Source organism: Amblyraja radiata, chromosome 26, assembly GCF_010909765.2.
Source record: "Amblyraja radiata isolate CabotCenter1 chromosome 26, sAmbRad1.1.pri, whole genome shotgun sequence".
Lineage (NCBI taxonomy): Eukaryota > Metazoa > Chordata > Chondrichthyes > Rajiformes > Rajidae > Amblyraja > Amblyraja radiata.
In genome coordinates, this window is record NC_045981.1 from 1,415,077 (window position 1) to 1,441,025 (window position 25,949).

A 25,949-nucleotide genomic window follows, 5' to 3' on the forward strand; every position below is an offset into this window, starting at 1 on the left:
TGAGGTGCTGCCACACTCCAGCATGTAAGCATGTCATATTAATCATCTGTGCCAGTTCCCCTGAGGAACTTTGGATTTAATATGTTAATTGTATTTTTCTTTCTACAGATGCTTCCTGACTGGTTACTGAGAGTTTCCAGTGTTTTCTGTTTTACTTTCAGATTTCCAACATTCGCCGTTTTTGTAAAATCTATATATTCTGTGCCATCTTTATTCCTTACAATGTCTGTGGACATTCACTCAATCGTATCACAGGCAGAAACTCATAACTTTGGTTGGCTAGCCAAATGACAGTGAAGCAGCCAAGCTGCAAACATTGCCAGTGTTAACTTCCCAATTGGCAGGTCACACAGAGATTCTCATTGTGTTTTATTACTTTGTGCAGTTGAGTTAAATATGTGAATCACAGTAAGCAAAAAGCAGAATCTAACTGGGAAAATGACGAAAACTGATTCAGATCCAACTAGATGTTTTTTTGGCTTTTTCTGTATCCTGCCTGTACCCAAATGAGTATTGATTTTTTTACACACTCTTCACTGCATTGACCAGAAATGGATACAATACTCTGGCTGTTGCGAAATTTACAGAAGAGGCATCAATACGCCACCACCGGCTGTGTGATTACGTTTAATATATTTTAGTTTAGTTTAGAGATATAGTGCAAAAAGAGGCCCTTCAGCCCACCACGTCGGATCCGACCAGTGATCACCCCATATACTAGTACTATCCTACACACTAGCGACAATGTACAATTTTACTAAAGCCAATCTATCTTCTATATAAAACTCTCGTGCCATCCGTCCGGCTGCCGTCCGGCTGCCTTTCTGCCTTTTGATTCGTGCCCGATACTCGCAGATGTCCAATCGGAATGGCCCATGCTCGCAGATGTCCAATCGGAATGGATCCATTTACATGTACGGCTGCCGGCTGCATTTCTTCCTTTGATTCCTTGCCACGCCGGATCCAGACGCTCAATCTCCGAGATCTTTTCCATTTCGGTAGAGATTTCGCTTTTCTTTCTAAGTAACCGCTCCTTATTACATTTCGTCGTGTTTAAGTACACGTTTTTAATCACATCCTTCCCCCCCCCCCCCCCCCCCCCCCAGTATTTCACAAATAAACTGGCTTCTCACCCATACAAGCAGCCATTTCAGCTTCCAACACACTTCGAGACAAAGTTGCAAGACAGGAACACTCTGGACTTTTCACTGCTGCAGCAGGCAGGGGAGGTGCAATTGGATTTTTTTTTTAAATCCACTGCTGAGGGAGGCAGGGGAGTGCTGGAATCTTACAAAACTGCTGCCGTTACACCAATCTTAAAGAAACCTGGTCTTGATCCCTCCTCTCTCATTAACTACCGCCCAATCTCAAACCTCCCCTTCCTTTCAAAAACCCTGGAGCGTATCGTTGCGTCGCAACTTCATTCCCACCTCCTTGCGTGTAACCTACTTGAACCCCTCCAATCTGGCTTTCGCCCCCTCCATAGCACAGAAACTGCTCTCCTCAAAGTCCTCAACGACCTCCTCACCTCTGCTGACACTGGTTCCCTCAACATCCTCATCCTCCTCGACCTGAGCGCAGCCTTCGATACAGTGAACCATAACATCCTGCTCACCAGACTCAAGGACCTCGGCATTGAAGGCTCTGCACTCAGCTGGCTCCGTTCCTACCTTTCCAACAGATCCCACTTCATCTCTCTCCACAACCACACCTCTGCTACAGCCGCAGTCACTCAAGGCGTTCCCCAAGGCTCCGTACTCGGCCCCCTCCTCTTCATCATCTACATCCTCCCCCTTGGTCAGATACTCCGCCACTTCAATCTGGACTTCCACTGTTACGCTGATGACACCCAGATTTACCTTGGCACCAAATCCCCCCACAACCCCCCCCTCTCCCATATCAACTCCTGTTTGTCAGCTATAAAAACCTGGATGCAACATAATTTCCTCAAACTCAACAGCGATAAGACAGAATTCCTCCTCATAGGCTCCAAAGCCACACTCAGCAAAATCAATAACCCCACTCTCACCATCGACGGCACCACTGTCTCCCCATCTCCCCAGGCCCGCAACCTTGGCGTGATCTTTGATTCCACCCTCTCCCTTGAGCCTCACATCCGCCATGTCATTAAAACCTCCTTCTTTCATCTCTGCAACATCGCCAAACTCAGACCCTCTCTCACACCGCCTGCTGCTGAAAGACTCATCCATGCCTTCATCTCCTCCCGACTGGACTATTGCAACTCACTTCTCCTTGGCATCAGCTCCACCTACATCAACCGACTCCAACTGGTCCAGAACGCAGCCGCCCGACTCATCACCCACACCAAATCCTGGCATCACATCACTCCAGTCCTCAAAAAACTTCACTGGCTTCCCATCTCCCACCGGATCACCTACAAAATCCTGGTCCTCACCTACAAAGCCCTCCACCATCTGGCCCCCACATATCTCACAGACCTCTTCTCCCCCTACCAACCCTCACGGTCCCTCAGATCCACATCAGCCGGTCTCCTCTCCATCCACAAGTCCAACCTCCGCAGTTTTGGGGACAGAGCCTTCTCCAGGGCAGCTCCCAGGCTCTGGAACTCCCTCCCCCAACTGATCCGCAATTCCGTGTCCCTCCCCATCTTCCAGTCCCGCCTCAAGACCCATCTCTTCACCTCTGCCTATCCTTAGCCCCACGTCCCCGTCCCTTTTCATCTGTGCATTAATTGCCTCATGCTGTGTTTTGTATTGAATTCTGTCTTTACTTTGTGTACTAGTCATGTCTCTACTTTTTATTTCATTCCCCTTACATGTTTTTCCTATACATGCTCAATTTTTGTAAGGTGTCCTTGAGACTCTTGAAAGGCGCCCATAAATAAAATGTATTATTATTATTATTATTATTACATTTGGGGACGGCTTCAGTTCCATTGGAGGAGACGGGTGCATGGTGGAATATTGGCTTGGGGGATCACACCATTGGGGAAACAGACCCAACGGGTCTGCACTTGGTCTAGTTAACCTATAAACCTGTATGTCTTTGGAGTGTGAGAGGAAACTGGAGCACCCAGAGAAAACCCACATGGTCACAGAGAGAATGTACAAACTCCATACAGACAGCACCCATAGTCAGGATTGAACCTGGGTCTCAGGCACTATAAGTCACCAACTCTACCGCTGCGCCACAGTGCCGCCGTTGTGTGCCAAAGTTAAACTTGCTTGAATCAGATATTGATTTGTTACAGAACTATCAAGACAGTGAAAAAAATTAATTGTAAAGTTTTCTCTCAGCAAAATGGTTTGCTTTACAAATTATTTTTAAAAATAGCGCAAGGCAGCACCATAGTGTTTGGCCTGTTGCATCAACTTGTTTTTAGTTGAAGGAGGGAGAGAATAATAACTCATCAGAAGTTCATAATAAAAATCTTTTAAAATCTTTTTACTTTACATCAAGAAGAATTTGTGTTCACTGAAAATATGTTGTTTACAGGATGTAGCAGTCTCTAAATGTAGTTTAGTTTAGTTTAGAGATACAGTGCGGGACCATTCCTTCCTGCCCACCAAGTCTGCACTGACCAGCAATCCCCGCACACTATTGCACTACACACTACGGACAATTTATAATTTTACTGAAGCCAATTAAAGTTATTAAATTAATTTTACTGAAGCCAATTAAACCAAAAAAAGTAGGGCCTTTTCATGTTACCTATCACCTCCTTTTTATGATCCTTTAACATTATGATATGATCCACTGACTAACATGTTCCATAAACATGTTTTGTAGTTAGTTCAACTCTTTGAATGTGAGCATTCTTCCAAATGGTAGATTTATTTACTCTTTATATTATGCATGCATAATTTCTTCAAAGCAGAATATATCTTTTAGGGCATACTATGTAAATATTTCTTATCTTGCCAATAGCTTCAATGACTGAGGCCTCACGTTTCAGAATATTTAATGCACACAGGATCTATTTTTTTTAACCACCAGTCCCTGATCTTCCACTTCAAATCTGTTTAATCAGCATTAATTCAAATGATCTCCAGTAGAATATACATTTCCCTTCACTGTTTCTCTAACAAACCAATCTACTGCAATGCGGTTACAGGTAATGGTCATGTTATGAACCACCATCTAGGATACTAGATGTTATCAATATAATTGAAAGTGGTTTTGTTTACAGCAGATTGGTCACTTGAAATCATTCTTCACCCATGCATCGGCAGTGAGGATAAATAGATTCAAAAAGTTTAAGTCAAAATGAAAACAGAAGAATGGTGACTGGGGTGCATATGTGCCCAAATATAACTAACTATTATTCGCAGATACCAATTTAATTTCTACTAAAATTCTACTATATTAATCTAATTTCTTCTAGCAGTCATTTTCATAATCACAATAATTAAATTTTATGGTTTCATAAGTTCATAAGCTATAGGAGCAGAATTATGCCATTCGGCCCATCAAGTTTACTCCACGATTCAATCATGGCTGATCTATCTGTTCTTCTCAACCCATTCTCCTGCCTTCTCCCCACAGCCGCTGATCAATTTACAGGATATTCAGATTCATCAATTCCATCCCCTGCAAATATTCTTAATAAATCATTCATTTCTATTAGGTTTTCTAGACGATGCAAGTCTCCAAAGTTGCTTGTTCGTATCACAACATTGGCAGTATTTGGCAAAGGAGGTGACTAGGGACATGTTGGCCCTGCAGTGCATTTTTGACGAAGTCTTAAAGTTGCAGGTATTTAATTCAAAATTCTTAAAGTATATTTATTTATACCACATTAAAATTACAACCACCTGACAGATTATATTTTGTCATGAAATTCCGCTTTATGTGTCACACAGAGTGAATGGGAATCCTTCTGGTGATGAAATCCTCCAAAAAGGAATAAAATCACTAGATACTGCATCATCTATTTGTCACGAGGCATCTTGAGATTGCTCACCAGTTTGTAGAGTGCTCCTAACAAGACCTTAAACACTTGACACTTTTTTAAAAATGTGCCAAAATACACAAATATTGTGAGCTGCATATTTTATTCTGGTTAGTGATAAAGAATAAGTATCAACTTAATCAGGATTGTTTAATTCGGAACCTCTTGTAAGAAATTGCCATCCAACTGAAAAATTCTTATCTCCATTATTTAAAAAACCATAATGGTTATTATACTTGGATCTGCCTGTGTCAAGATTGCAAACTTTCACTGAAAGTAGGCTGACATATTGACACCAATTAGCTGGCTTATGCTTATTGCCGATTTGTTGCATTTTGTCTGGCACCATGCCACTTCCAGGTCATAAAGTTTAGAAGCAATAAAAATAGTTTTGGATCACAAGTGGAGAACAGTGGAGAAAGGGATAGTTGTAGAGGGTCTGTGGTCTGACCTCCCGATGGTGCCATTTAATTCATCATCCACTTTCCAGTAAGCACATCCTTTCACAAAGCTCTCATGCACTAACACCCGTAACAGGAGCTACAAAAAGCACATCTTGGGCGCACAGCAATATTTCACCCAGAATGGCAGGTTGCCGATGGGCATTAGGCTGGGAGCAGGTACACTGGGGCTCTGCTTCTATCCCATCTCCTCTGGACCAACAATATGCTTTTGGCCAGTGCAAACCTCTCCTTTTCTGCGGAAGCCAAAAGTTATTGGGACAGAAATAGAAAATAAACTGCAGTTGGTGTAAATCTGAATTAATTAATACAAAAATGCTGAAAATACTCAGCAGGTCAGGCAGTATCTGTGGAGAGAGAAACCAGCTAACATTTCAGTACAATGACCTTATATCAGTTCATGAGATGAATGATCATTATCAACCTGAATTATCAACTCTATTTCACCGCCCCCAAATGTTAGCTGATCTGCTGATTTCTTTCAGCATAATTTTATAATATATACAGCAATTATTTTAAGTTGTGTTTACTACTGCAGGTTGTGGTAGATCTACCAGACCCAGCTGGCAATGTAAATAGGCCAGTTTTGGTGAAGGTGAATTTACACAAAATTCCACATAAAATTGAGACAGATTATGCCTCTTTGGAATTATGGTACAAAAGTAGGAAGATAAAGGAGAAATCGATATGTAACACCAACTGACATTTTATATTCTTGGAATACAATTCTTGGTTCAGTCAACCATGGTAACAGAATATCAAAATAATTATCCTTTGGAAGTAAATTGGATTGAGGGACGCAGACTAATGGAACATACCATTGTTTGTTCTGGCATCATGGTTTGAATGCAACAAAGACACAATCGAGGTATAGAAACAAGCCCTTTTGCCCATGGCATTCAGGCCATCTACACTAATCCAATTTGCATGTCATAGGTTCATATACTTCTATTATTTTCTTATAGAAGTGTAGAAAGTGCCGGTCTGAAAGTCTCGTAAGCATAGTGATTGAATCTTAATCCACTACTTCCTCTGGCATTGCGTTCGAAATATCAGCTACTCTCTGTCTGTAATGAAAATCTGTAATACGTCCTTTAAAACCCCTTCCTCTCACCTTAAACTTGGTTTTGATACCCCTACCAGAGCAAGAAGATTCTATCTCCTCCATCTATATCTCTTATAATTATCTAAATCTCTATCGGGTCATCCCTCAGCCTCCTGTGCTCCAGGGACCACAAACCAATCCTATCCAAACTCTCCCATAAGACTTCCAATCCAGACAACATCCTGGTGAATCTCTGCTGCACTCTCTCTTGGAAAACCACATTCATCCAAAACTGGGGTGACTGGAACTGCACGTAAAACTCAAGTTTGGTCCAATCAGTGTTTTGTAGAGTTCAACACAATGTCTCATCTTTTATATGCTATCCCCTGAACTATGAAGGCAGGCATGCAACATTCCTTCTTCACCACCCGATCTACCTGCTTTGTGCATTCAAGGAATAATGGAGTTGAACGCCAAGGTCTCTCTATTCATTAACATGAGCGTTTAAAGGCACTGGGTCTCCACTCGCTGGAGTTTAGATGGACGAGGGGGGACCTCATTGAAACTTACCAAAGGCCTGGATTGAGTGAATATGGAGAGAATGTTTCCACTAGTGGGAGAGTCTCGGAACTGAAGCCATAACCTCGGAATAAAAGAACGTATCTTTAGAAAGGAGATGAGGAGAAATGTCTTTAGTCAGAGGGTGATGAATCTGTGGAATTCATTGCCACATATGGCTGTGGAGGTCAAATCAATGGATATTTTTACAACGGAAATTGACAGATTCGTGATTTGTAAGGAGAATGGGTTTGAGAGAGAAAGATAGATCAGCCATGATTGAATAGTAGAGTAGACTTGACAGCCGAATGGCCTAATTCTGCTCCTATAACATGAACTATTCCTTGGTATCATGCCATTACTGTATATACTGTATATGTTCCATCCCTATCTCAATTCCTAAAATGCATCAGCTCACATTTACCAGGATTAAACTCCATCTGCCAATGCTCTGCCCAACTTTCCACCTGACCTGTACAATGCTATAGCTTTAAACAATCTTTCTCACTATCCACAATACCACCTTACACGAAACTAGATGTCCTGTTGTTGCCTTATGTGATATAGGTTTTGGTGAATTTATTCTGTTGGTCCTCAGCACAAACTTTCACACAGATAAACCATTTATTCAATTGGACAATAATCCACTTTAGTCTACGTCAGAATATGAGAGAAAAGGAACCAAAAGCACTCTTAAGCCTTAAATCCTATTCAAGATCACCACCAGATTACACGAACTCCACTTTTATATATCCTGCAAATTCCCTCTGTGTCCACTCTCTGTGTCCAAAAATAGCAATCAATCTCATCCTTGAATAAACACATTGACTGATTATTCAAAGCCCTCGAGAGAAAAATGTACAACCCTGGGAACCTGAAAAATATCCTATGTCTGAGTCCAAAATGGCAGACATCTTATCCTGAATTCATGACGCACTCCCGTCTCCCCCCCCCCCCCCCCCCCCCCCCCCCCCCCCACCCCCGCCCTCCCCACTCCTTTCCACAGTCCCAGTTCCCAACTCTCTAGCCAGGAGAAACAGTCTCTCAGCACTGATTCTCTTAAATCTTCCAAACATGTTTTGTCCTTCAGTAAATCACCTTTCATTTTTCCAAATGCATAAGGATATTGGCCCAACCCAACAGCCTATTCCATTATTAAAATGGAAAGGGAGTGTGCACTCTTTGCAGCAAGACAACTTTGCTAACTTTTAAATTATTTTCTTTGTCTGGCTATAACTTGATACCAATATTAAGTACATTAGGTATTACAATAAGTTCCCACTTTATAGATAGCTTTCAACCTAATGAACTTTATTTGATATATATACAGTATATATATATAAACATATTTTGGGGCCTATTTTCAAAATTAAACTGCAGAAATGTTATACATTTTTCCATATTTTCTTGTAAAGGCAACAATTTTCTAGAAGTAATTTCTAGAAAAGAGGCGTAAAATTAGATTAGGGGTCTAATCTTCAAAGAAGAACGATAGTAGAGGAAGGAACAAAAGGACTTTGCCCATCCTTGACAATCTGGTGATGATAAGATGCTGTTGCACAGTTTTAGTTGGAAAAATGAATACCCATTGTAAGGGGTGTTGTATTCCTTGGAAATGTTGCTATACCTTGTTGGTGGAGACCAGATCTGTCTACCCAACTTAGCCGAATTTCCCAGACTGCACTGAATATACCACCCATGGTTTTTCCCCTTCGAGATAGCTTTGAAAATGGGCTCCATCCCTGATACACTTTCTGTTTTTGACGCTATTGTCTTTGCCATAAATATAATGAAAGCAATTAGCTATCGCTGCCAAAAAGAAAACAGTGGATGGTATAAAGAAAAAAATGAGAGAGAAGGTCCCGAGAGCAAAGAGTAAAGGACTGAAAAGCAGGAAAAAAAAAGGGAGAAAAAAGGAAACAGATTTAGAAATATGCATCAGGCAACTTGAAAATAAAGAAGTACACCTAAAAAAGAGAAAGCAGAAGAAAACAGAAAAAAGAGGACCAGAGGTATTTATCAGAACTAGTTGTAAGAATATAAATGATCGTATTATATCAATATAGATAAGAGTGTTCCATTTAGCAGCATTGAAGCCATTTTTGACAGGTAACATTATCGAATAACCTTGGAGCCATTGAAATTATAGAACATTTGCACCACTGAGGTCTATTTGGCCCATTGGGTCTGGGCTGCTTGATAGAGCTATCCAGCCCAGCCTACAATGAACACCAAGCACAGCAGCTCACTGCTCTTCAAGTAAATGTCCTATTTGTTTTAACAGACTATCTATATCCTCCTGTAATTGCTTTTAACCTATTTTTTTAGAAATTAGCCTTGTGCTTGACAACATCATGAAATGAGACAGGGCTAGTTATTTGTCTGTGACTGTGTAACACATTTGGACTCAATCATCTTCACCATGGCAGTTTGGCAATACTTTAAGTGATAATAGACAATAGACAATAGACAATAGAAAATAGGTGCAGGAGTAGGCCATTCGGCCCTTCGAGTCAGCACCACCATTCAATGTGATAGACAATAGACAATAGGCAGTAGGTGCAGGAGTAGGCTATTCGGCCCTTCGAGCCAGCACCGCCATTCAATGTGATCATATATGATCATCCAAAATCAGTACCCCGTTCCTGCCTTTTCCCCATATCCCCTGACTCCGCTATCTTTAAGAGCCCTATCCAGCTCTCTCTCTTGAAAGCATAAGAGGAGTGTAGAAAGCTAAATGTGTTTCTCCGCAAGTACAAACTGTACTCAAGTATTCAATGGAATCTGAAACTCTAATGTTTGTCATGGAACCCATGAAATGTTTAGAAATTATTTATGTTTCTGTGAAATGCGCCTCCATTTCAAGACTACCTGTCTGAATTAAGTCATGGTTCTAATGTTATGCCACATGTTGAGCAGAGAGGGAGCAAGTTGTACAGAACAATTAATGGCAGAACCTTTCTCTCCACTCCTTTGTCACATCACACACACTTATAATTTTAGTCTAGATAATTACACCTAATAATGCACATTGCAAACTGAAAATACTGGGAATATAGATACTCAGAGTAGAACTCAATATATTACTTTATAAGCAGCACTAGGGCATTGGTAGTTGTAAATCTGCTAAATGGAAAATTCTACAATTATTAATCAGAAATAAAGCAATAGATTATAGAGAATCGATGTTTGTTTTCTGGAAATTTTCTTGGATTAATTTTGATAAATTTGGAAAAAAATAAAATTGAAAAACACCCAGAAATGTAGGTAAAATGTAAGACAGAGAGGCAAGGAACTGCAGATGCTGGAATCTTGAGCACAAAAAACAATTGCTGGAGGAACTCAGTGTGTTATAGGCAGCATCTGTGGAGGGATTAGACAGATGACGTTTCGGATCGGCTCCCTGGATCCCAACCCTAACGACTTCTGCTCATTTCCTCCACAATTGCTGCCTGGGCCCCTGAGTTCCTCCCTCCGGCACTTTGTATTTTCATTAGCATTTAAGACTGAGACATAGGTAAATAGGTGATTTATGAACCCTGTGACGAATGCTGGTTCACTCTAATCTGAGATTATTTTACAGTTAATCAGTCAGATCTATAATTGAATTGTTTTTGAAGTGATTATTTGCAGTTTAGTTTAATTTAGTTTAGAGATACAGCAAGAAAACAGGCCCTTCGATCCACCGTGTCCGCACTGACCAGTGATCCCCGCACATTAACACTATCCTACACACGCAAGGGACAATTTACACTTATACCAAGCCAATTAACCTACAAACCTGTACATCTTTTGCGTGTGGGTTGAAAACGAAGATCTCGGAGAAAACCCACGTAGGTCACGGGGAGAAAGTACAAACTCCATACGCCAACACCCATAGTCGGGATCAAACCCAGATCTCTGGCGCTGCAAGCGCTGTAAGGCAGGAACTCTACCGCTGCACCATCGTACCGCACTGCAAAGTTCTGCAGACTTAAGGGCCTGTCCCACGAGCATACGTCTCCATGCGGCAAGCGCGACCAAACCAGAAGGGGGGGACGCGCGGAGGTCGAGTGAGTGACATGAAGTCTGAGTGAAGTCCGTGGGAATTTCGCGCGTGACATACGGTGACGAGGCGGTGCGTACGGCGTCAAGGTGGCTGCGGGAAGGCCGTTGCCGCGCGGAATTTTTGAATGGTCAGTTTTTCGGAGCCCCGCGCGATGTCAGGACCAACTCTGCACATATCCATACAGCTCCGGTGATCGAAGTGGGACCGGCCCCGCGAGGCCGTACGGCTCAAGCGACCACGTTAGGTTGCGCTTGCCGCATGGAGTCGCATGCTCGTGGGACAGGCCCTTTACATAATGAGATATAGCATCGTTTTGAGATTGGAGGATTAATCAAATTAGAAGTGATTCCTCATCCTTGAAAAGACAAGTTTCGCCAATAAATAAAATGTCCGTAAATTACACAAGAAGGTAACATAACTCCCCGTAGTTCAAATATTGAATTAAAATACAGGAGCCATAAAATAAAATAAAATATTATTTAAAAAAATTACATGACAGTAGTAATACTTTTTTGCAATCAAGATATGGAGCTCTTTTGAGAGATTTCAATATGATGTGCTGAGCAACATACATGTGCAATTATAGTTTTTGAACAGCACAGAAGAAAATCAATGAACATTGACATTTTCAAATTACGCAAAATTTGAATATAGCAATTTTATGAACTGTCATGCTAATTTTGTACTTTAGTGTTAGTCCACTGCTTTTAAATCATGGTGATTTCTTTCAAATTATCTTGAGTGAGATCATTTCATAATACAGCCACCCCCAATCTAAGCTCGCAAAGGGATTCCAAGGGAGAATCACCACTAAATATGACACGAAAAATGAAAATAGTATGCAAAAGAAAGATTTGGGTCATGATTTGTCAATTTTAATATTGCAATGGAGAACTGATGTTGAGGGACTGTTGATGAAAACCATTTCACTGGTTTTATTGAGTGTCTTGCCATTCCCACACTGACTGTCGAGATCATTGCTTCAGAACTGAATGGCTTCTCAAACTGTGATAAGATGAGGGACTAAATACACTGAAGTTGTACTCCGAGTTCCTAGTCGTTGGTTGCAATATCACCATGGATCGCATTGTGGAGTGGGGACAAATGAACCACTAAATACATTTTCATGTGTGCATTACCAGTTATCAGTGAAATTTATGCGAAAGTCTGAAAATATAAAGAAAGGCCAGTTGAGGGAGAATACGGTTTTTGAGCTTGTTTCCCCAGGTGCTGTTAATAATAAGATATGTTTCTAACTGTGTATTTGCTTTGCAGGAAATAGTACCTCAGAATATAAATGTTGAGTATGCAAAAATGTGCCAAATTCCAGTACCAAGAGTAGATGAACATGGATTCACTTTACCAACAAAGACATTTGATAAAAAGGTATGTGTTAAAACAAAAGAGCAATTCTGTGCATTTGGCTACATTTATACTATAATTAAATAAGATTCTGATGGCTGTGGTTTTTTCCCCCTAAAAGAACCTTTATTCAGAATAAAAAATCTATATAAAACAAAAACTGTGCAAAAGCTCTTCAGCGTCCATACATTCGTTAGAGTCATATTCAGTAGTGTTCGCATCTATCTTTAAACAAAACACTTTTGCCACTCATGTGGCTCCCTGGGGTGATATCCCTTCCCTAGTTTGAGGGGCATCCCCACCGGATTCTGACCCCCGAATGTCCAGCAGTGGAAGAACACTAGCCTGTGGTCCTCCCCCACAGAGCCTTGGCGTTGGCTGCACCAAGCTTCAATGCGTCCTTCAACACGTACTCCCCGCAATCTGGAGCGGGCCAGTCGGCAAATTTCCCTTAAGGACATCTCATTCTTCTGGGAGGCCACCGAGTTTTGACTGACCAAAGGGTGTCTTTCCCCGTGTTGAAGATCTTTTGACAGCACTTGATGTCCATCTCCAATTGTGTCCCTGGGAACAGCTTGTAAACCGCAGAGTCCTCTGTTACAGAGGTGTGTGGGATGAACCGTGACAATGTCCCTCGCAATATTCTCCAGACTCCTTTTGCAAATCCACACTCTGCGAAGAGGTGGGCAACCGTCTCCTCTCCGTAGCAGCCGTCCCGAGGGCAGCGTGCGCTGGTAGTGAGGTTCAGACGGTGTAGGAAGGATCTGACTGGGAGGGCTCTCCTCACCGCCAGCCAAGCCAGGTCTTGGTGCTTGTTGGTTAGTTCTGGCGATGAGGCATTTCACCAGACAAGCTGGGCAGTCTACTCAGGGAACCACGCCACTGGATCCATCGAGTCCTTTCCCTGCATTGAGTTACTCCAGCACGTTGCGTCTATGTCCGGTATAAACATAGACGTGTGGTTCCTTCCTACACGTTGTATTTTATTGTTACCATTTCTCTTCCTTTCGATTTCAATGCCTCAAATGTTAGTCAGGTTGGAAAACCAGCAGACTATTAATCCACAAATTGACAAATAAGCAGGTCTTTTATTTTATTTGCAATCCCAAACCATGTACATAGGTCACCATCTAGTGGTGAATCATAGCAGTGGTTTAACATTGGATTCAAACCCAAGACGAGGGCATGAGTCCATGGATCTGGAAACGTTAGCATTGCAACCTGAGAACGTATCAGAAAGTTCGCAGGTCAATGCCCAGTGGGGTATTCTCGAAGAATATGAGGGATTTTGCCCGCAAGTTCCCAACCACATGCAGTGTCTGGAGGCAGAGTGCCAACTTTCCAGTTGCCCAACATTTACACTGGGGATAGACACAAAGTGCTGGAGTAAGTCAGCGGGTCAGGCAGCATCTCCAGAGAGAAAGGATAGGTGACGATTCAGGTCGGGACCTTTCTTCACAATGAAGAAGATGTGAAGGAGGGTCCAGACCCGAAACATCACATATCCTTTTTCACCAGAGATGCTGCCTGACCCGCTGAATTACTCCAGCACGTTTTGTCTATCTTTGGTATAAACCAGCATCTACAGGTCCTTGTTTCTACCTTTACACAGGAGAGTTTGCCTGTTGAAGCCCTGCTATGTTAGACCTTTGTTTAGCTTTGCTGCCTCCATTCATCACAATGGAGAAGTACATTTCTGAAGAATACAGTTATGTTTTGGACCTCTCTGCCGGTCTCCACTTCTACAACTGTTGAATAGTAACCCTGAAGCACCATTTGACAATTCCGATACCCACTACTGCGTCCACACATCTTTTCCATTTTACTAACCCTGAGATCCTCCAGACACCAGGCTCCGTCCGCCACAACAACTTGCATTTATGCAGCATCTTTAATAACTTTGAAAAATCCACGGCAGTTCCCGAGTATAAATGTATAAATGTTGTAAACATAATTTAACTGTGTTCACAGTCTCTATAAATGCTTATTTTACACATGAAGCTGTGATTCCACCCATCCCCACTCCATCATTTCTCATGATAAATCCCGCTTTCAAGTGGAAATGTTATAACCAAGTGTAAGACATAGGAGCAGAATGAGGCCATTCAGCCCATCAAGTCTGCTGTGGGGATGTAGGGAGTCGTCTTTGTTCACCACCTCTAATTGGTCACTAGCTGGACTTATTTTCACACATTCAGTTCTACAAGATTAACATTTTTTTTTAAATACAAGTTATATTGGGTATTCTTATATTTACATAATATATTTCTTATATTCCAAATGCAGCTGAAATTCATGAGGAAAACAAAAGCTGCTAATCAAAAATAGCACCAAAACTCTTTTAATGCTTACCATGTAGTTGGGGAAAACATGTTACTAATAAGTATAGATGAACGGTGGCCCAGTGGTAGAGTTGCTGCCTTACAGTGTTAGAGACCTGGGTTCAATCCTGATTATGGGTGATGTCTGTACAGAGTTTGTACATTTTCCCTGTGACCGTGTGGGTTTTCTCCGGGTGCCTCTGTTTTCACACACACTCCAAAGACGTACAGGTTTGTAGGTTAATTGGCTTCGGTAAAAATGGTAAATTATCGCTAGTGTGTAGGATAGTGCTAGTGTGTGGGGATTGCTGGTCGGTGCGGACTCAGTGGGCCGAAGGGCCTGTTTCCGTGCTGTATTTCTAAAACTGATCTAAAACAGGGTAGCTAAAGCACCCGAAATGTCACCCATTCCTTCTCTCCAGAGGTGCTGCCTGTCCCGCTGAGATACTCCAGCATTTTGTGTCTACCATAGCTAAAGCAATGCCTGTTTAATTAAAAAATATATAACGCGTAGTGTTCATTCTGCTCCTTGAAGAAGCAAAGTAGTGGAAGTCAGAGTGGGATCTGGTGTTCATATTGAAATCCCTGATTGAGGGACAGGGGAATATTCTTGGCCATGCATGTTTGGCTACAAGTTGTGGCAATGAATATTCCCCCAAATTCTGCAATGACTTCCAGCAGTGTTTGGATGAAGTGAGCACTTCCCCTGTAAGAGGTACTGATATGACTTCAGTCAATGGCAATTGCATTCAGCTTTGATTGAATTGATGGAAAACAGGCCATTTCAGTCCACCAACTCCACTCTAACCATCGGTGACCCGTTCACACCTAGTTCCATGTTATCCACTTTCACATCTGCTCCTGACACACTAGTGGCAATTTACAGAGGCCAATTAATCTACAACCACGCATGTCTTGGGGATGTGGGAGGAAACCGGAGCACCTGGAATAAACCCATATCATCAGAGGGAGAACGTGCAAACTCATGCACATGAGGACAGGGTCGAACATGTCTCTCTGGCGCTGTGAGGCAGCTACTCTAGCAGCGGCACTATGTGGCCCTATTGTGCCAGCTGAGACCGAAATTACTCCACATCATTACGTATTAAAACACAAAACACTACAGCTGGTGCTTGCATGAGGTGTGAAAACAGATTCCTAGTGTGATGTGAGCATCATTGGAACAAACAGGTACATTTTTCATTGCTAGTGAAGAAGCTCCAGGTCATGCACTTCTTATACTCCACAACAGATATGATCAATATGCAAAACCATGGTAGTGAGCAAATAGCTTGGAGAAGCTACCTTTTGTTATTGCATACATAGCCCACAGGTTTATCATCCACTGTATGTGCAGTGAACTCCAACATTATTGCTAACGGCTACTGTACCGTATTTAGTAAGTCATCAGACTCACTGCCACATCAAAGATAGACACAAAATGCTGTAGTAACTCAGCAGGACAGGCAGCATCTCTGGAGAGAAGGAATGGGTGACGTTTCAGGACGAGATCATTCTTCAGACTGAGAGTCGGGAGAGTCTAGAGATGACCAGCGAGAGAGGGTGTTAGAAACATAGAAACATAGAAATTAGGTGCAGGAGTAGGCCATTCGGCCCTTCGAGCCTGCACCGCCATTCAATATGATCATGGCTGATCATCCAACTCAGTATCCCGTACCTGCCTTCTCTCCATACCCTCTGATCCCCTTAGCCACAAGGGCCACATCTAACTCCCTCTTAAATATAGCCAATGAACTGGCCTCGACTACCCTCTGTGGCAGGGAGTTCCAGAGATTCACCACTCTCTGTGTGAAAAAAGTTCTTCTCATCTCGGTTTTAAAGGATTTCCCCCTTATCCTTAAGCTGTGACCCCTTGTCCTGGACTTCCCCAACATCGGGAGCAATCTTCCTGCATCTAGCCTGTCCAACCCCTTAAGAATTTTGTAAGTTTCTATAAGATCCCCTCTCAATCTCCTAAATTCTAGAGAGTATAAACCAAGTCTATCCAGTCTTTCTTCATAAGACAGTCCTGACATCCCAGGAATCAGTCTGGTGAACCTTCTCTGCACTCCCTCTATGGCAATAATGTCCTTCCTCAGATATGGAGACCAAAACTGTACGCAATACTCCAGGTGTGGTCTCACCAAGACCCTGTACAACTGCAGTAGAACCTCCCTGCTCCTATACTCAAATCCTTTTGCTATGAAAGCTAACATACCATTTGCTTTCTTCACTGCCTGCTGCACCTGCATGCCCACTTTCAATGACTGGTGTACCATGACACCCAGGTCTCGCTGCATCTCCCCTTTTCCTAGTCAGCCACCATTTAGATAATAGTCTGCTTTCCTGTTTTTGCCACCAAAATGGATAACCTCACATTTATCCACATTATACTGCATCTGCCAAACATTTGCCCACTCACCCAGCCTATCCAAGTCACCTTGCAGTCTCCTAGCATCCTCCTCACAGCTAACACTGCCCCCCAGCTTAGTGTCATCCGCAAACTTGGAGATATTGCCTTCAATTCCCTCATCCAGATCATTAACTCTCGTTGGAGAGGGACCTTCTTCAAAGTAGGCATATCTTGAGTATAACCAGCATCTGCAGTTTCTTCCTACACACTCACCCCTATATAACCATATAACAATTACAGCACGGAAACAGGCCATCTCGGCCCTACAAGTCCGTTCCGAACAACTTTTTCCCCTTAGTCCCACCTGCCTGCACTCATACCATAACCCTCCATTCCCTTCTCATCCATATGCCTATCCAATTTATTTTTAAATGATACCAACGAACCTGCCGCCACCACTTCCACTGGAAGCTCATTCCACACCGCTACCACTCTCTGAGTAAAGAAGTTCCCCCTCATGTTACCCCTAAACTTCTGTCCCTTAATTCTGAAGTCATGTCCTCTTGTTTGAATCTTCCCTATTCTCAAAGGGAAAAGCTTGATCCACATCAACTCTGTCTATCCCTCTCATCATTTTAAAGACCTCTATCAAGTCCCCCCTTAACCTTCTGCGCTCCAGAGAATAAAGACCTAACTTATTCAACCTATCTCTGTAACTTAGTTGTTGAAACCCAGGCAACATTCTAGAAAATCTCCTCTGTACTCTCTCTATTTTGTTGACATCCTTCCTATAATTGGGCGACCAAAATTGTACACCATACTCCAGATTTGGTCTCACCAATGCCTTGTACAATTTTAACATTACACCCCTATATCACTCCCAACAGCTGATGTGCAGATCTTGAAGAAGACTTACCATCTATGTTCCTGATCGGTGCTGACTCGGTGGGCCGAAGGGCCTGTTTCCTTACTATAACTATAAACTAAACTAAACTAAATAGATTAAAATAAAGGCCTGGTTCTTGTCATCGTGATTTTATTTACACTGACAATTCCTCTTGTCAAAAACTCAAGTGATACCTAATATTAAACATTTTGTTAAATATGCTACTGTATTTACTTTTACAGGTTGGATTAGGAGTCGCATATACTGATATCCACACTGAGTTGATACAAATGGAGGAGAGAAATATCTACTGTGGTCCTTATAATATAAAAATCATCAAACAGCTGTATGTGAATCGTGTAATGACTGCATGAAACATTAACATCTTCCTTTAATTTATGCTTTTGCTGATAATTTTTGTGAAAATTCTGAGAAATATTGCGCTATTGTGAACATGTCACACGAGGAAATACAGTGCAAGTTGACTCACTGAATCCAGCTGCAAAACTGCATTGTCCAACAGTTTTATGTTGATAACGAAAGGGATTATGAATGGTGAAATGAGCAGGACCACCGTGGTGGGGGAGGGACGGAGAGAGTTGGAATGCAAGGGTTACTTGAAATTACAGATATCAATATTCATGCCGCTGGGCTATAAACTGCACGAGCAAAATATGAGGTGCTGTTCCTCCAATTTGCCTGTGGCCTCACTCTGACAGTGGAGGAGGCCCAGGACAGGAAGGTCAGTGTGGGAATGAGAAGGGAGTAAAAGTGTTTGGCAACCGGGAGATCGCTCCGGTTTGTCTCCAGTTAAACAAAATAGAGACAACAAAGAAACATAGAAAATAGGTGCAGGAGTAGGCCATTCGGCCCTTCTAGCCTGCACCGCCATTCAATATGATCATGGCTGATCATCCAACTCAGTATCCTGTACCTGCCTTCTCTCCATACCCCCTGATACCTTTAGCCACAAGGGCCACATCTAACTCCCTCTTAAATATAGCCAATGAACTGGCCTCAACTACATTCTGTATCATCTGTTATGCCACCATAGTAGAAATCATTTGTTTCATCCATTCTATTGCTTCGATTCCCGTCCCTATCATTTTGTTGCTAATTTCCCTTCTAGCATCTCCTCCAAGATTTACTGTTTGAGAATAATATTCAGTGCCTCAAAGCTGTTCCCCTATTCAGCCAGATTGTAGCTGTTTTAGTAGTACTATGTCTATCTCTTTGTTCCATGAACCTCAACATCCTTTCATATTGAATCTAGCAATCTCACCTCTAAAATATTCAACGGGCAAATCTTTTGGTAAAGCCAGGAGGTTGAAAGAAAGGGAAAGTTTAACGCCAGGTTTCGTGGTGAGAGACACACAAGTGACCACAGATGCTGGTTTACCAAAGGCACAAAGTGCTGGAGTAACTCCATGGATCAGACAGTTTTATCTCTGGAGAACGTGAATAGGTAATGCTTTGGGTTAAGGCCGTTCTTCAGACTTGCTCAAGATGGATTAAGTCTGGACTCAAACCTGAAACGTCACCGACCCATGTTCTCCACAAATGCTGCCTGACCTGTTCAGTTGTCTGAAGAAGTGTTTTGACCCCATACTTTTTCTCCAGAGATGCTGCCTAACCCGCTGAGTTACTTCAGCACTTTGTGCCTATCTTTGTGAAGGAAGTGCTTTCAGACATTTTGAACCAACAATCTCCTATTTTAAAGCTTGACATGTTCTGGACTCTCCATCAACCTATTACATTCTTAACATGTCAACTTTACAATTATTGACTCAAACTCATATCTTATTGTGAATCAGTCGGAGACCTTTGGTCCATGCTGGTAACTGGTGGAGAAATCACTTTAGCCCCACTCCTGCTCTCCTTATTCCCCCTCACCCCTGCGGCTTATCCTCTCCCGTTGTCTCCTGTTCCTGCTGCCTTTATCCTTCTCTCAGAGGTAATTTGGTGTCGTCACGTCACCTATCCGCGCATCTTTATGATGTGGCAGGAAAACAGTGAATAAGTGGAAACCCATGCAGTTATGGAGAGGACAAGCAAACTCCGCACAGACAGCATTGAAGGTCAGGGGATCATTAGAAGCACATGGATGGAAATAAGGTCCCTGGCCTACTGTGATCTTAATTGAAATTAGATTGCATGAAGATGAGTGACACTCATGGGTAAGCAAAGGAAAAGAAAATAACAACAAACTGAAATAAAAAACAATGACGAATTAAGTTCAATCAGGATTAGGGCGACACGGTGGTGCTGCGGTAGAGTTGCTGCCTTACAGTGCCAGGGTTCGATCCTGACTATGGGCACTGTCTGTATGGAGTTTGCACGTTTTCCCCGTGACCTACGTGGGTTTTCTCTGGGTGCTCCAGTTTCCTCCCACACTCCAAAAACGTTTTGGTTTGTAAGGTATTTGGCTTGGTAAAATTGTAAATTGTCCCTAGTGTGTGTAGGATAGTCTTAGCCTGCAGGGATCGGTGGTCGGCGCGGACTCGGTGGGTCAAATGGCCCGTTTCTGTGCTATATCTCTAAACTAAACTAAACTAAATAATATCAATAGAAAGGGGCTGCAGTTGCTGGTTTGGGCCAGTGATCAATTGGACCTGTCTCTGATCATTTAGGGTGGATCCCAGCAGGGTAATCCACTACTGTGGTGGACAGCTGATAGCCTATGGTTCATCAGACAGGAAAATAAGATTTTTGGATATCGGTCATTCCACGGACATCAAACGTGTGATACAAGGGCACGCTGGAAGCATCAAGGCACTCGTTCTAAGCGAGGACCAAAACTTTGTTATTAGCGGAAGCTTTGACCTCAGTATCAGGTGAGAGCCAAATTATTTAGTTGCACATTTCTTAGCAAATCATTTATTTCTTAATACAACGTTTATTAAGAAAAATATCTTTTTGTTGATTGTTTATTTTAGACGGTGGAACCTGACCACGGGCTATTGTATGACCATCTACCGTGGCCACATGGGAGTTATTACCTCTCTTGTTATGTACAAGGACAAGCTTGCATCAGGGGCAATGGATTGTCTGACCAAAGGTTAGCCAAACTGCAGGTATACTTTTACCCCAACCCACCTGGGAAGGGAAGGGGGGCATGGCAGAGGGTATGACTCCACTCTTCCATCTTGCCCAACTTTCTGCTGACTGTTGTGGCGAGTACAAATGATAGAGGATGCCAAACAAATAGTGCAACATCGGTTCAACGATGCTTTTGTGTGACAGAGATCCAACGGGTCCCACTTAGTCTGGTAACACTCTAAAGATCATCTTTTCTTCTCCGCCAATCCAGTGAATAATGTCCTAGCCTGCCCAACCTCTCCTTACAGCTCAGGCCTAGTCCTGGCAACATCCTCATAAATCTTCTCTTCACTCTTTCCGGCTTAACAACATCTTGCCTATAGCAGGGTGATCTAAACTGAGCACAATACTCAGTTATTTTTAAGCTGTTTATGAATTCAGCTCATTTGCAGTACATGGTTCATATCATATCTTCAGTTTTCAGTGAACACCACACTAGATATGTCCTTGCTTTCCTGCAAGATTCATCACCATCCCCTTTTTGTCTTGCATCTAACCTCTTTCCTTTAATCTCCAGCTATCAACTCTGGTCTTCCTACTTTTCTACTTGCCTCTCTATTTGATACCTTCCAGTTTTGGTGAAAGGCAACTGTTTAAAATGTAAATTCCAGTTCTCTCCATTTTATGCAAACACTCCTCCCCCCTCCATTAAAAGTTGGTTAACCAGTTCCACAGTTGCACCGACGTTTCCCTCTTGGGATCACACCATCCCCAATCAACCATCGGCCTTTCTGAACCACCCTGCCTGAGGCCATCTGTTGCCGGCCCTGATTCGTCCTGGCCTTTTCTTGCTTCCAGTTCCTCCCCACCACAATCAGTCTGAAGAAGGGTCCCGACCCGAAACATCACCAATCCATCGTCTCCTGAGATACTGCCTGAGCCACTGAGTTACGCCAGCATTTTGTATCTATCTCTCCATGTACATTGCCTGACCTGTAGGGTATTTCCAGCAGTTTTTGTTCTATTTCAGATTCTTAACATTTGCTTTTGTGTTTTACTTGAACTGAATCCACAAGAGATTATTTATGAAATAATAATTAGATCGTCTATATTTTATCCATTCTGTTGAACTTATTTGAGCATTTTTATCTGAGCTGGCAATGCTTGCGAATAACTTGGATGGTTGACTAAGTACCGAAAATGGAGAATTTAGCAACATAGTCTCTGAAGGTTCCTGACCCGAAACATCACCTGTCCATGTTGCCTAGAGATAGACACAAAGTGCTGGAGTAACTCAACAATCCCCATTTATTGTTTTATTCGAGTCTTATTAGAAATGCATCTTAATGGGCCCGTCCCACTTATGCGATTTTTCAAGATGTTGAAAATCCAGCGGCGACCAGAACAAGGTACGACTCTTTGGGCGACTACTCACGACCATACAGGCTTCACCCCGCGATATGTCACCAGGTTGTCGCCTGTATAGTTGTGAGTAGTCTCTCAGTCACCCAGAGACGTAGCGTCTTTCTGGTCGCCGCTGAATTTTCAACATGTTGACAATTTTCGGCGACCTATGACAGGTGCCGGCAGTCGCCAAAAAAGTTGCGTAAGTGGGACAGGCCCATAACTTTCCCATTCAGTTCTCCAGAGTTATGGATCTCGTCAATCTATTATCTAATTTACTGCACATTCAAATCTAACCTGTCACATAATGTGTTCTTCAAGGTTTCAAGGTCAGTTTATTGTCACATGTACCAATTAAGGTACAGTGAACTTGGAGAGACCATACAGCCGTAACTAAGTGAGAAGCAACAAGACACACAACATAACATAACATATACATCCATCACAGTGGATTCCACATTCCTCACTGTGATGGCAGGCAAGAAAGTTCAATCTTCTTCCTCTTTGTTCTCCCGCGGTGTTATAGTCCAACAGACGCCTGCGGCTTGGAGCGCCCGTCAGTCTCCAGGAAAGGCCGCCAACACCACGATGTTAGGGGACGCAGTGGGGACGGAGATACGATACGGAAAAACATCGCATCTCCGTCGAGATAAGAGATTGCATCCCAACCCCCAACCCGCCACCCCCTGCCACTAAGGAACACTAAAACATACTTTTTTAACACATACTAAAAATAACAAACATAAGAAAGGACATGCATTCAATGTATTATTTTGATTTAATTGGTTATATTTTCAATGATAAATCTTTCACCAGGGTAGTTTTAGTCAATGTGATGTTCTATTTTGGATAGTGTCCCAATGGTAGTGTTTGATTGCAGTTCCAACATTTTTTATAGACAGTTTTGCATTCACTGTTTTGTTGAACCACCAGTTTGGGACGTAGAAAACGGAAAATGTATCACCACCCTCAAGCATGAGAAACCAATTCGCTCTGTGGTAATGAGCGAGAAGACTGTGATATGCGGATGTGAGGGTGGAGTTGTCCACGTGTGGACCCTAGAACCTACTTCATTGGTCAAGGTATTCGAGGAAGAATAGATCAATTTCTTCTTCAATGGCCTGTCATCCCTACGAAGGATGCATTATGCTACTAGAAACTTGGGGAACATTTGGGTGGCACTGCGGCACAGTACCAGAGTTGCTGCCTTACTGCATCAGAGAGCCAGGTTCGATCCTGACTGTGGATGCTGCTTGTACACAGTTTATACGTACTCCCTGGGACTGCCTGGGTTTTCTCCAGGTGCTCTGGTTCCCTCCCACATTCCAAAGACATGCAGGTTTGTAGGTTAATTGGCTTCTGTAACTTGTCCCTATTGTGTAGGACAGATCTAGTGTAGGGGTGATTGCTGGTTGGTGTGGACTTGGTGGGCCGAAGGGACTGTTTCCATGCTGTATCTCTAAAGTCTAAAGTAAAGTCTAACGAAGTTGGGACATTATGTTTCAGTTGTACAAGACATTGGTGCGGCTGCATTTGAGTATTATGTTCAGTTTTGCTCACCCTGCTATAGGAACGATGAGTTTAAACTGGAAAGAGAGCAGAGAAGGTTTATGACGGTGATTCCAGGACTCGAGGGCCTGAGCTATAAGGAGAGATCGGGCAGGCTAGGGCTTTATTCCTTGGAGTGCAGGAGGCTGAGGGGTGATCTTATAGAGGTGTATAAAATCATGGCGGAACGGTAAGGTTAATGCACCTTTTCCCAGGATAATCAAGAACCAGAGGACATGGGTTTAAGGTAGAGGCTCAAGATTTAATAGGACCCTGAGCAGCAACGTTTTCATCTAGAGGGTGGTAGGTATATGGAACAAACTGTTAGACCAATTTGAGGAAGGGACAATACCAACTTTTAAAAGGCACTTGGATTGGTACATGACTAGGAAAGGTTTGATGGGATATGGGCCTAACTTGAGCAAATGGGAGTAGCTTGGATGCGGTGTTTTGATCAGCAAGGACGAGTTAGGCCAAAGGGCCTGTTTCTGTGCTGTCTGATTCTGCGATTCTAGTATGCTCAATGTAGCTTTGCCAAGTGACACACGGTTTAAATCAATTATTGATCACTCTTGTAAGGTTGGCGAGGTCACCATATCTTGTTTGTTGGCACACCCTGCTTTTCAGGTCCTGTCTGGTCACCAAGGTCCTGTCAGATGTTTGTCTTTCGACCAGTGGCACTTGGTCAGTGGAAGTGAGGATGCAAATGTGAAAGCCTGGAGCATGATTGGAAAATTTAATATATGTTTAAAGACATTCAAACATCCAAGGTGAGTAGCTTGATCAAATTAAAGACTTAAGCAATGCATAATTAATTCAAAACGTCCAACGCTGAAATTGAGCTCCATCAGAAATAATGAAAAATAATTGACAATTTTCACAGCACGTTATGTGTTAGATTAAGTATCTTTTTTAAAATTTTACAACAGTTTGACCAGTGATTAATTGTTTTTTTTTCATCTTAGTTCCAGAAACTTGTTTGCCCCTCATGTTCCTAATTTTCCTTCTCACCTTCAACCTATGTCCTCCAGTTTTTTATTCCACTCCCTGGGAATAAATACTGTGCAACACAGTTGGTCGAGCTGCTGCCTCACAGCGCCAGAGACCCAGGTTTGTTCCTGTTGTCTGCGTGGAGTTTGCACGTTCTCCCTGTGACCGTGTGGGTTTCCTCCGGGTGCTCCGGTTTCCTTCCACATCCCAAAGATTGGTTTGTAGGTCACTTGGCCTCTGTAAATTGCCCCTACTGTGGGAAAGTGGGATAATATAGACTTAGTGTGAACTGGTGATTGATGGCCAGCATGGACTCAGTGTGCCAAAGGACCTGTTTACATGCTGTATCTCTGAACCTAACGAAACATCCATCCTGCCTATTCCCCTCATGGGGCATGGAAACTTGCTTGCCTTCCATTTCTGTGGCGTTCTCAAAAGGGGTTTCAAAAAGCACCTTTTAAAGATTATGAAATGTGTTGGGAAACAAACGTTGCCTTGCTCCCTCACACAGCACATTTATCAGTGTTGGCAGAACAAGGACTTACAGCTAAGAGCTCATCCGCCAACCTTTATAGGTGCAGTGGAGGAAGTTGGATATGGTGGAGAAGAAGGCCAATGATAATTAGGGCTGCACAGTGGCGCAGCGGTCAGAGCTGATGCCTCACAGCGCCAATCCTAACCTCGCTATTGTCTGTGTGGAGTTTGCATGTTATCTCCGTGTGACCGCATGGGCATCCTACGAGTGCTTCGGTTTCCTCCCACATCCCAAAGATCAGCGGGTTTATGGGATAATTGGCCGCTGTAAACTGCCCCGAGTGTGCAGAGAGAGGATGAGAAAGTGGGATAACATAGAACTGATCAGGTTATTGCTAGTCAGCATGGATTTTTGAATCAATGCTGTATCTTTGAATCAATAAATATATCTGCAGCCAGCATACTGTGGGCAGTGACATATATTAACAGGTGTGGATTGATAGAATCCAAAGGGTGGGATGCTGTTG

General features: G+C 42.7%; 1 protein-coding gene across 1 annotated transcript in view; it reads left to right on the top strand.

The window, feature by feature from the left end:
- cdrt1 (CMT1A duplicated region transcript 1) overlaps positions 1-25,949 on the top strand; it is a 39,442-nt gene that overhangs the window by 10,661 nt on the left and 2,832 nt on the right. The window contains exons 4-11 of the mRNA XM_033043956.1: positions 4,610-4,737; positions 5,933-5,989; positions 12,321-12,431; positions 18,210-18,313; positions 20,598-20,801; positions 20,904-21,025; positions 23,254-23,492; positions 24,586-24,728. Of these exons, the coding sequence (XP_032899847.1) occupies positions 4,610-4,737; positions 5,933-5,989; positions 12,321-12,431; positions 18,210-18,313; positions 20,598-20,801; positions 20,904-21,025; positions 23,254-23,492; positions 24,586-24,728 (1,108 nt within the window). The remainder of the gene's footprint in view (positions 1-4,609; positions 4,738-5,932; positions 5,990-12,320; positions 12,432-18,209; positions 18,314-20,597; positions 20,802-20,903; positions 21,026-23,253; positions 23,493-24,585; positions 24,729-25,949) is intronic.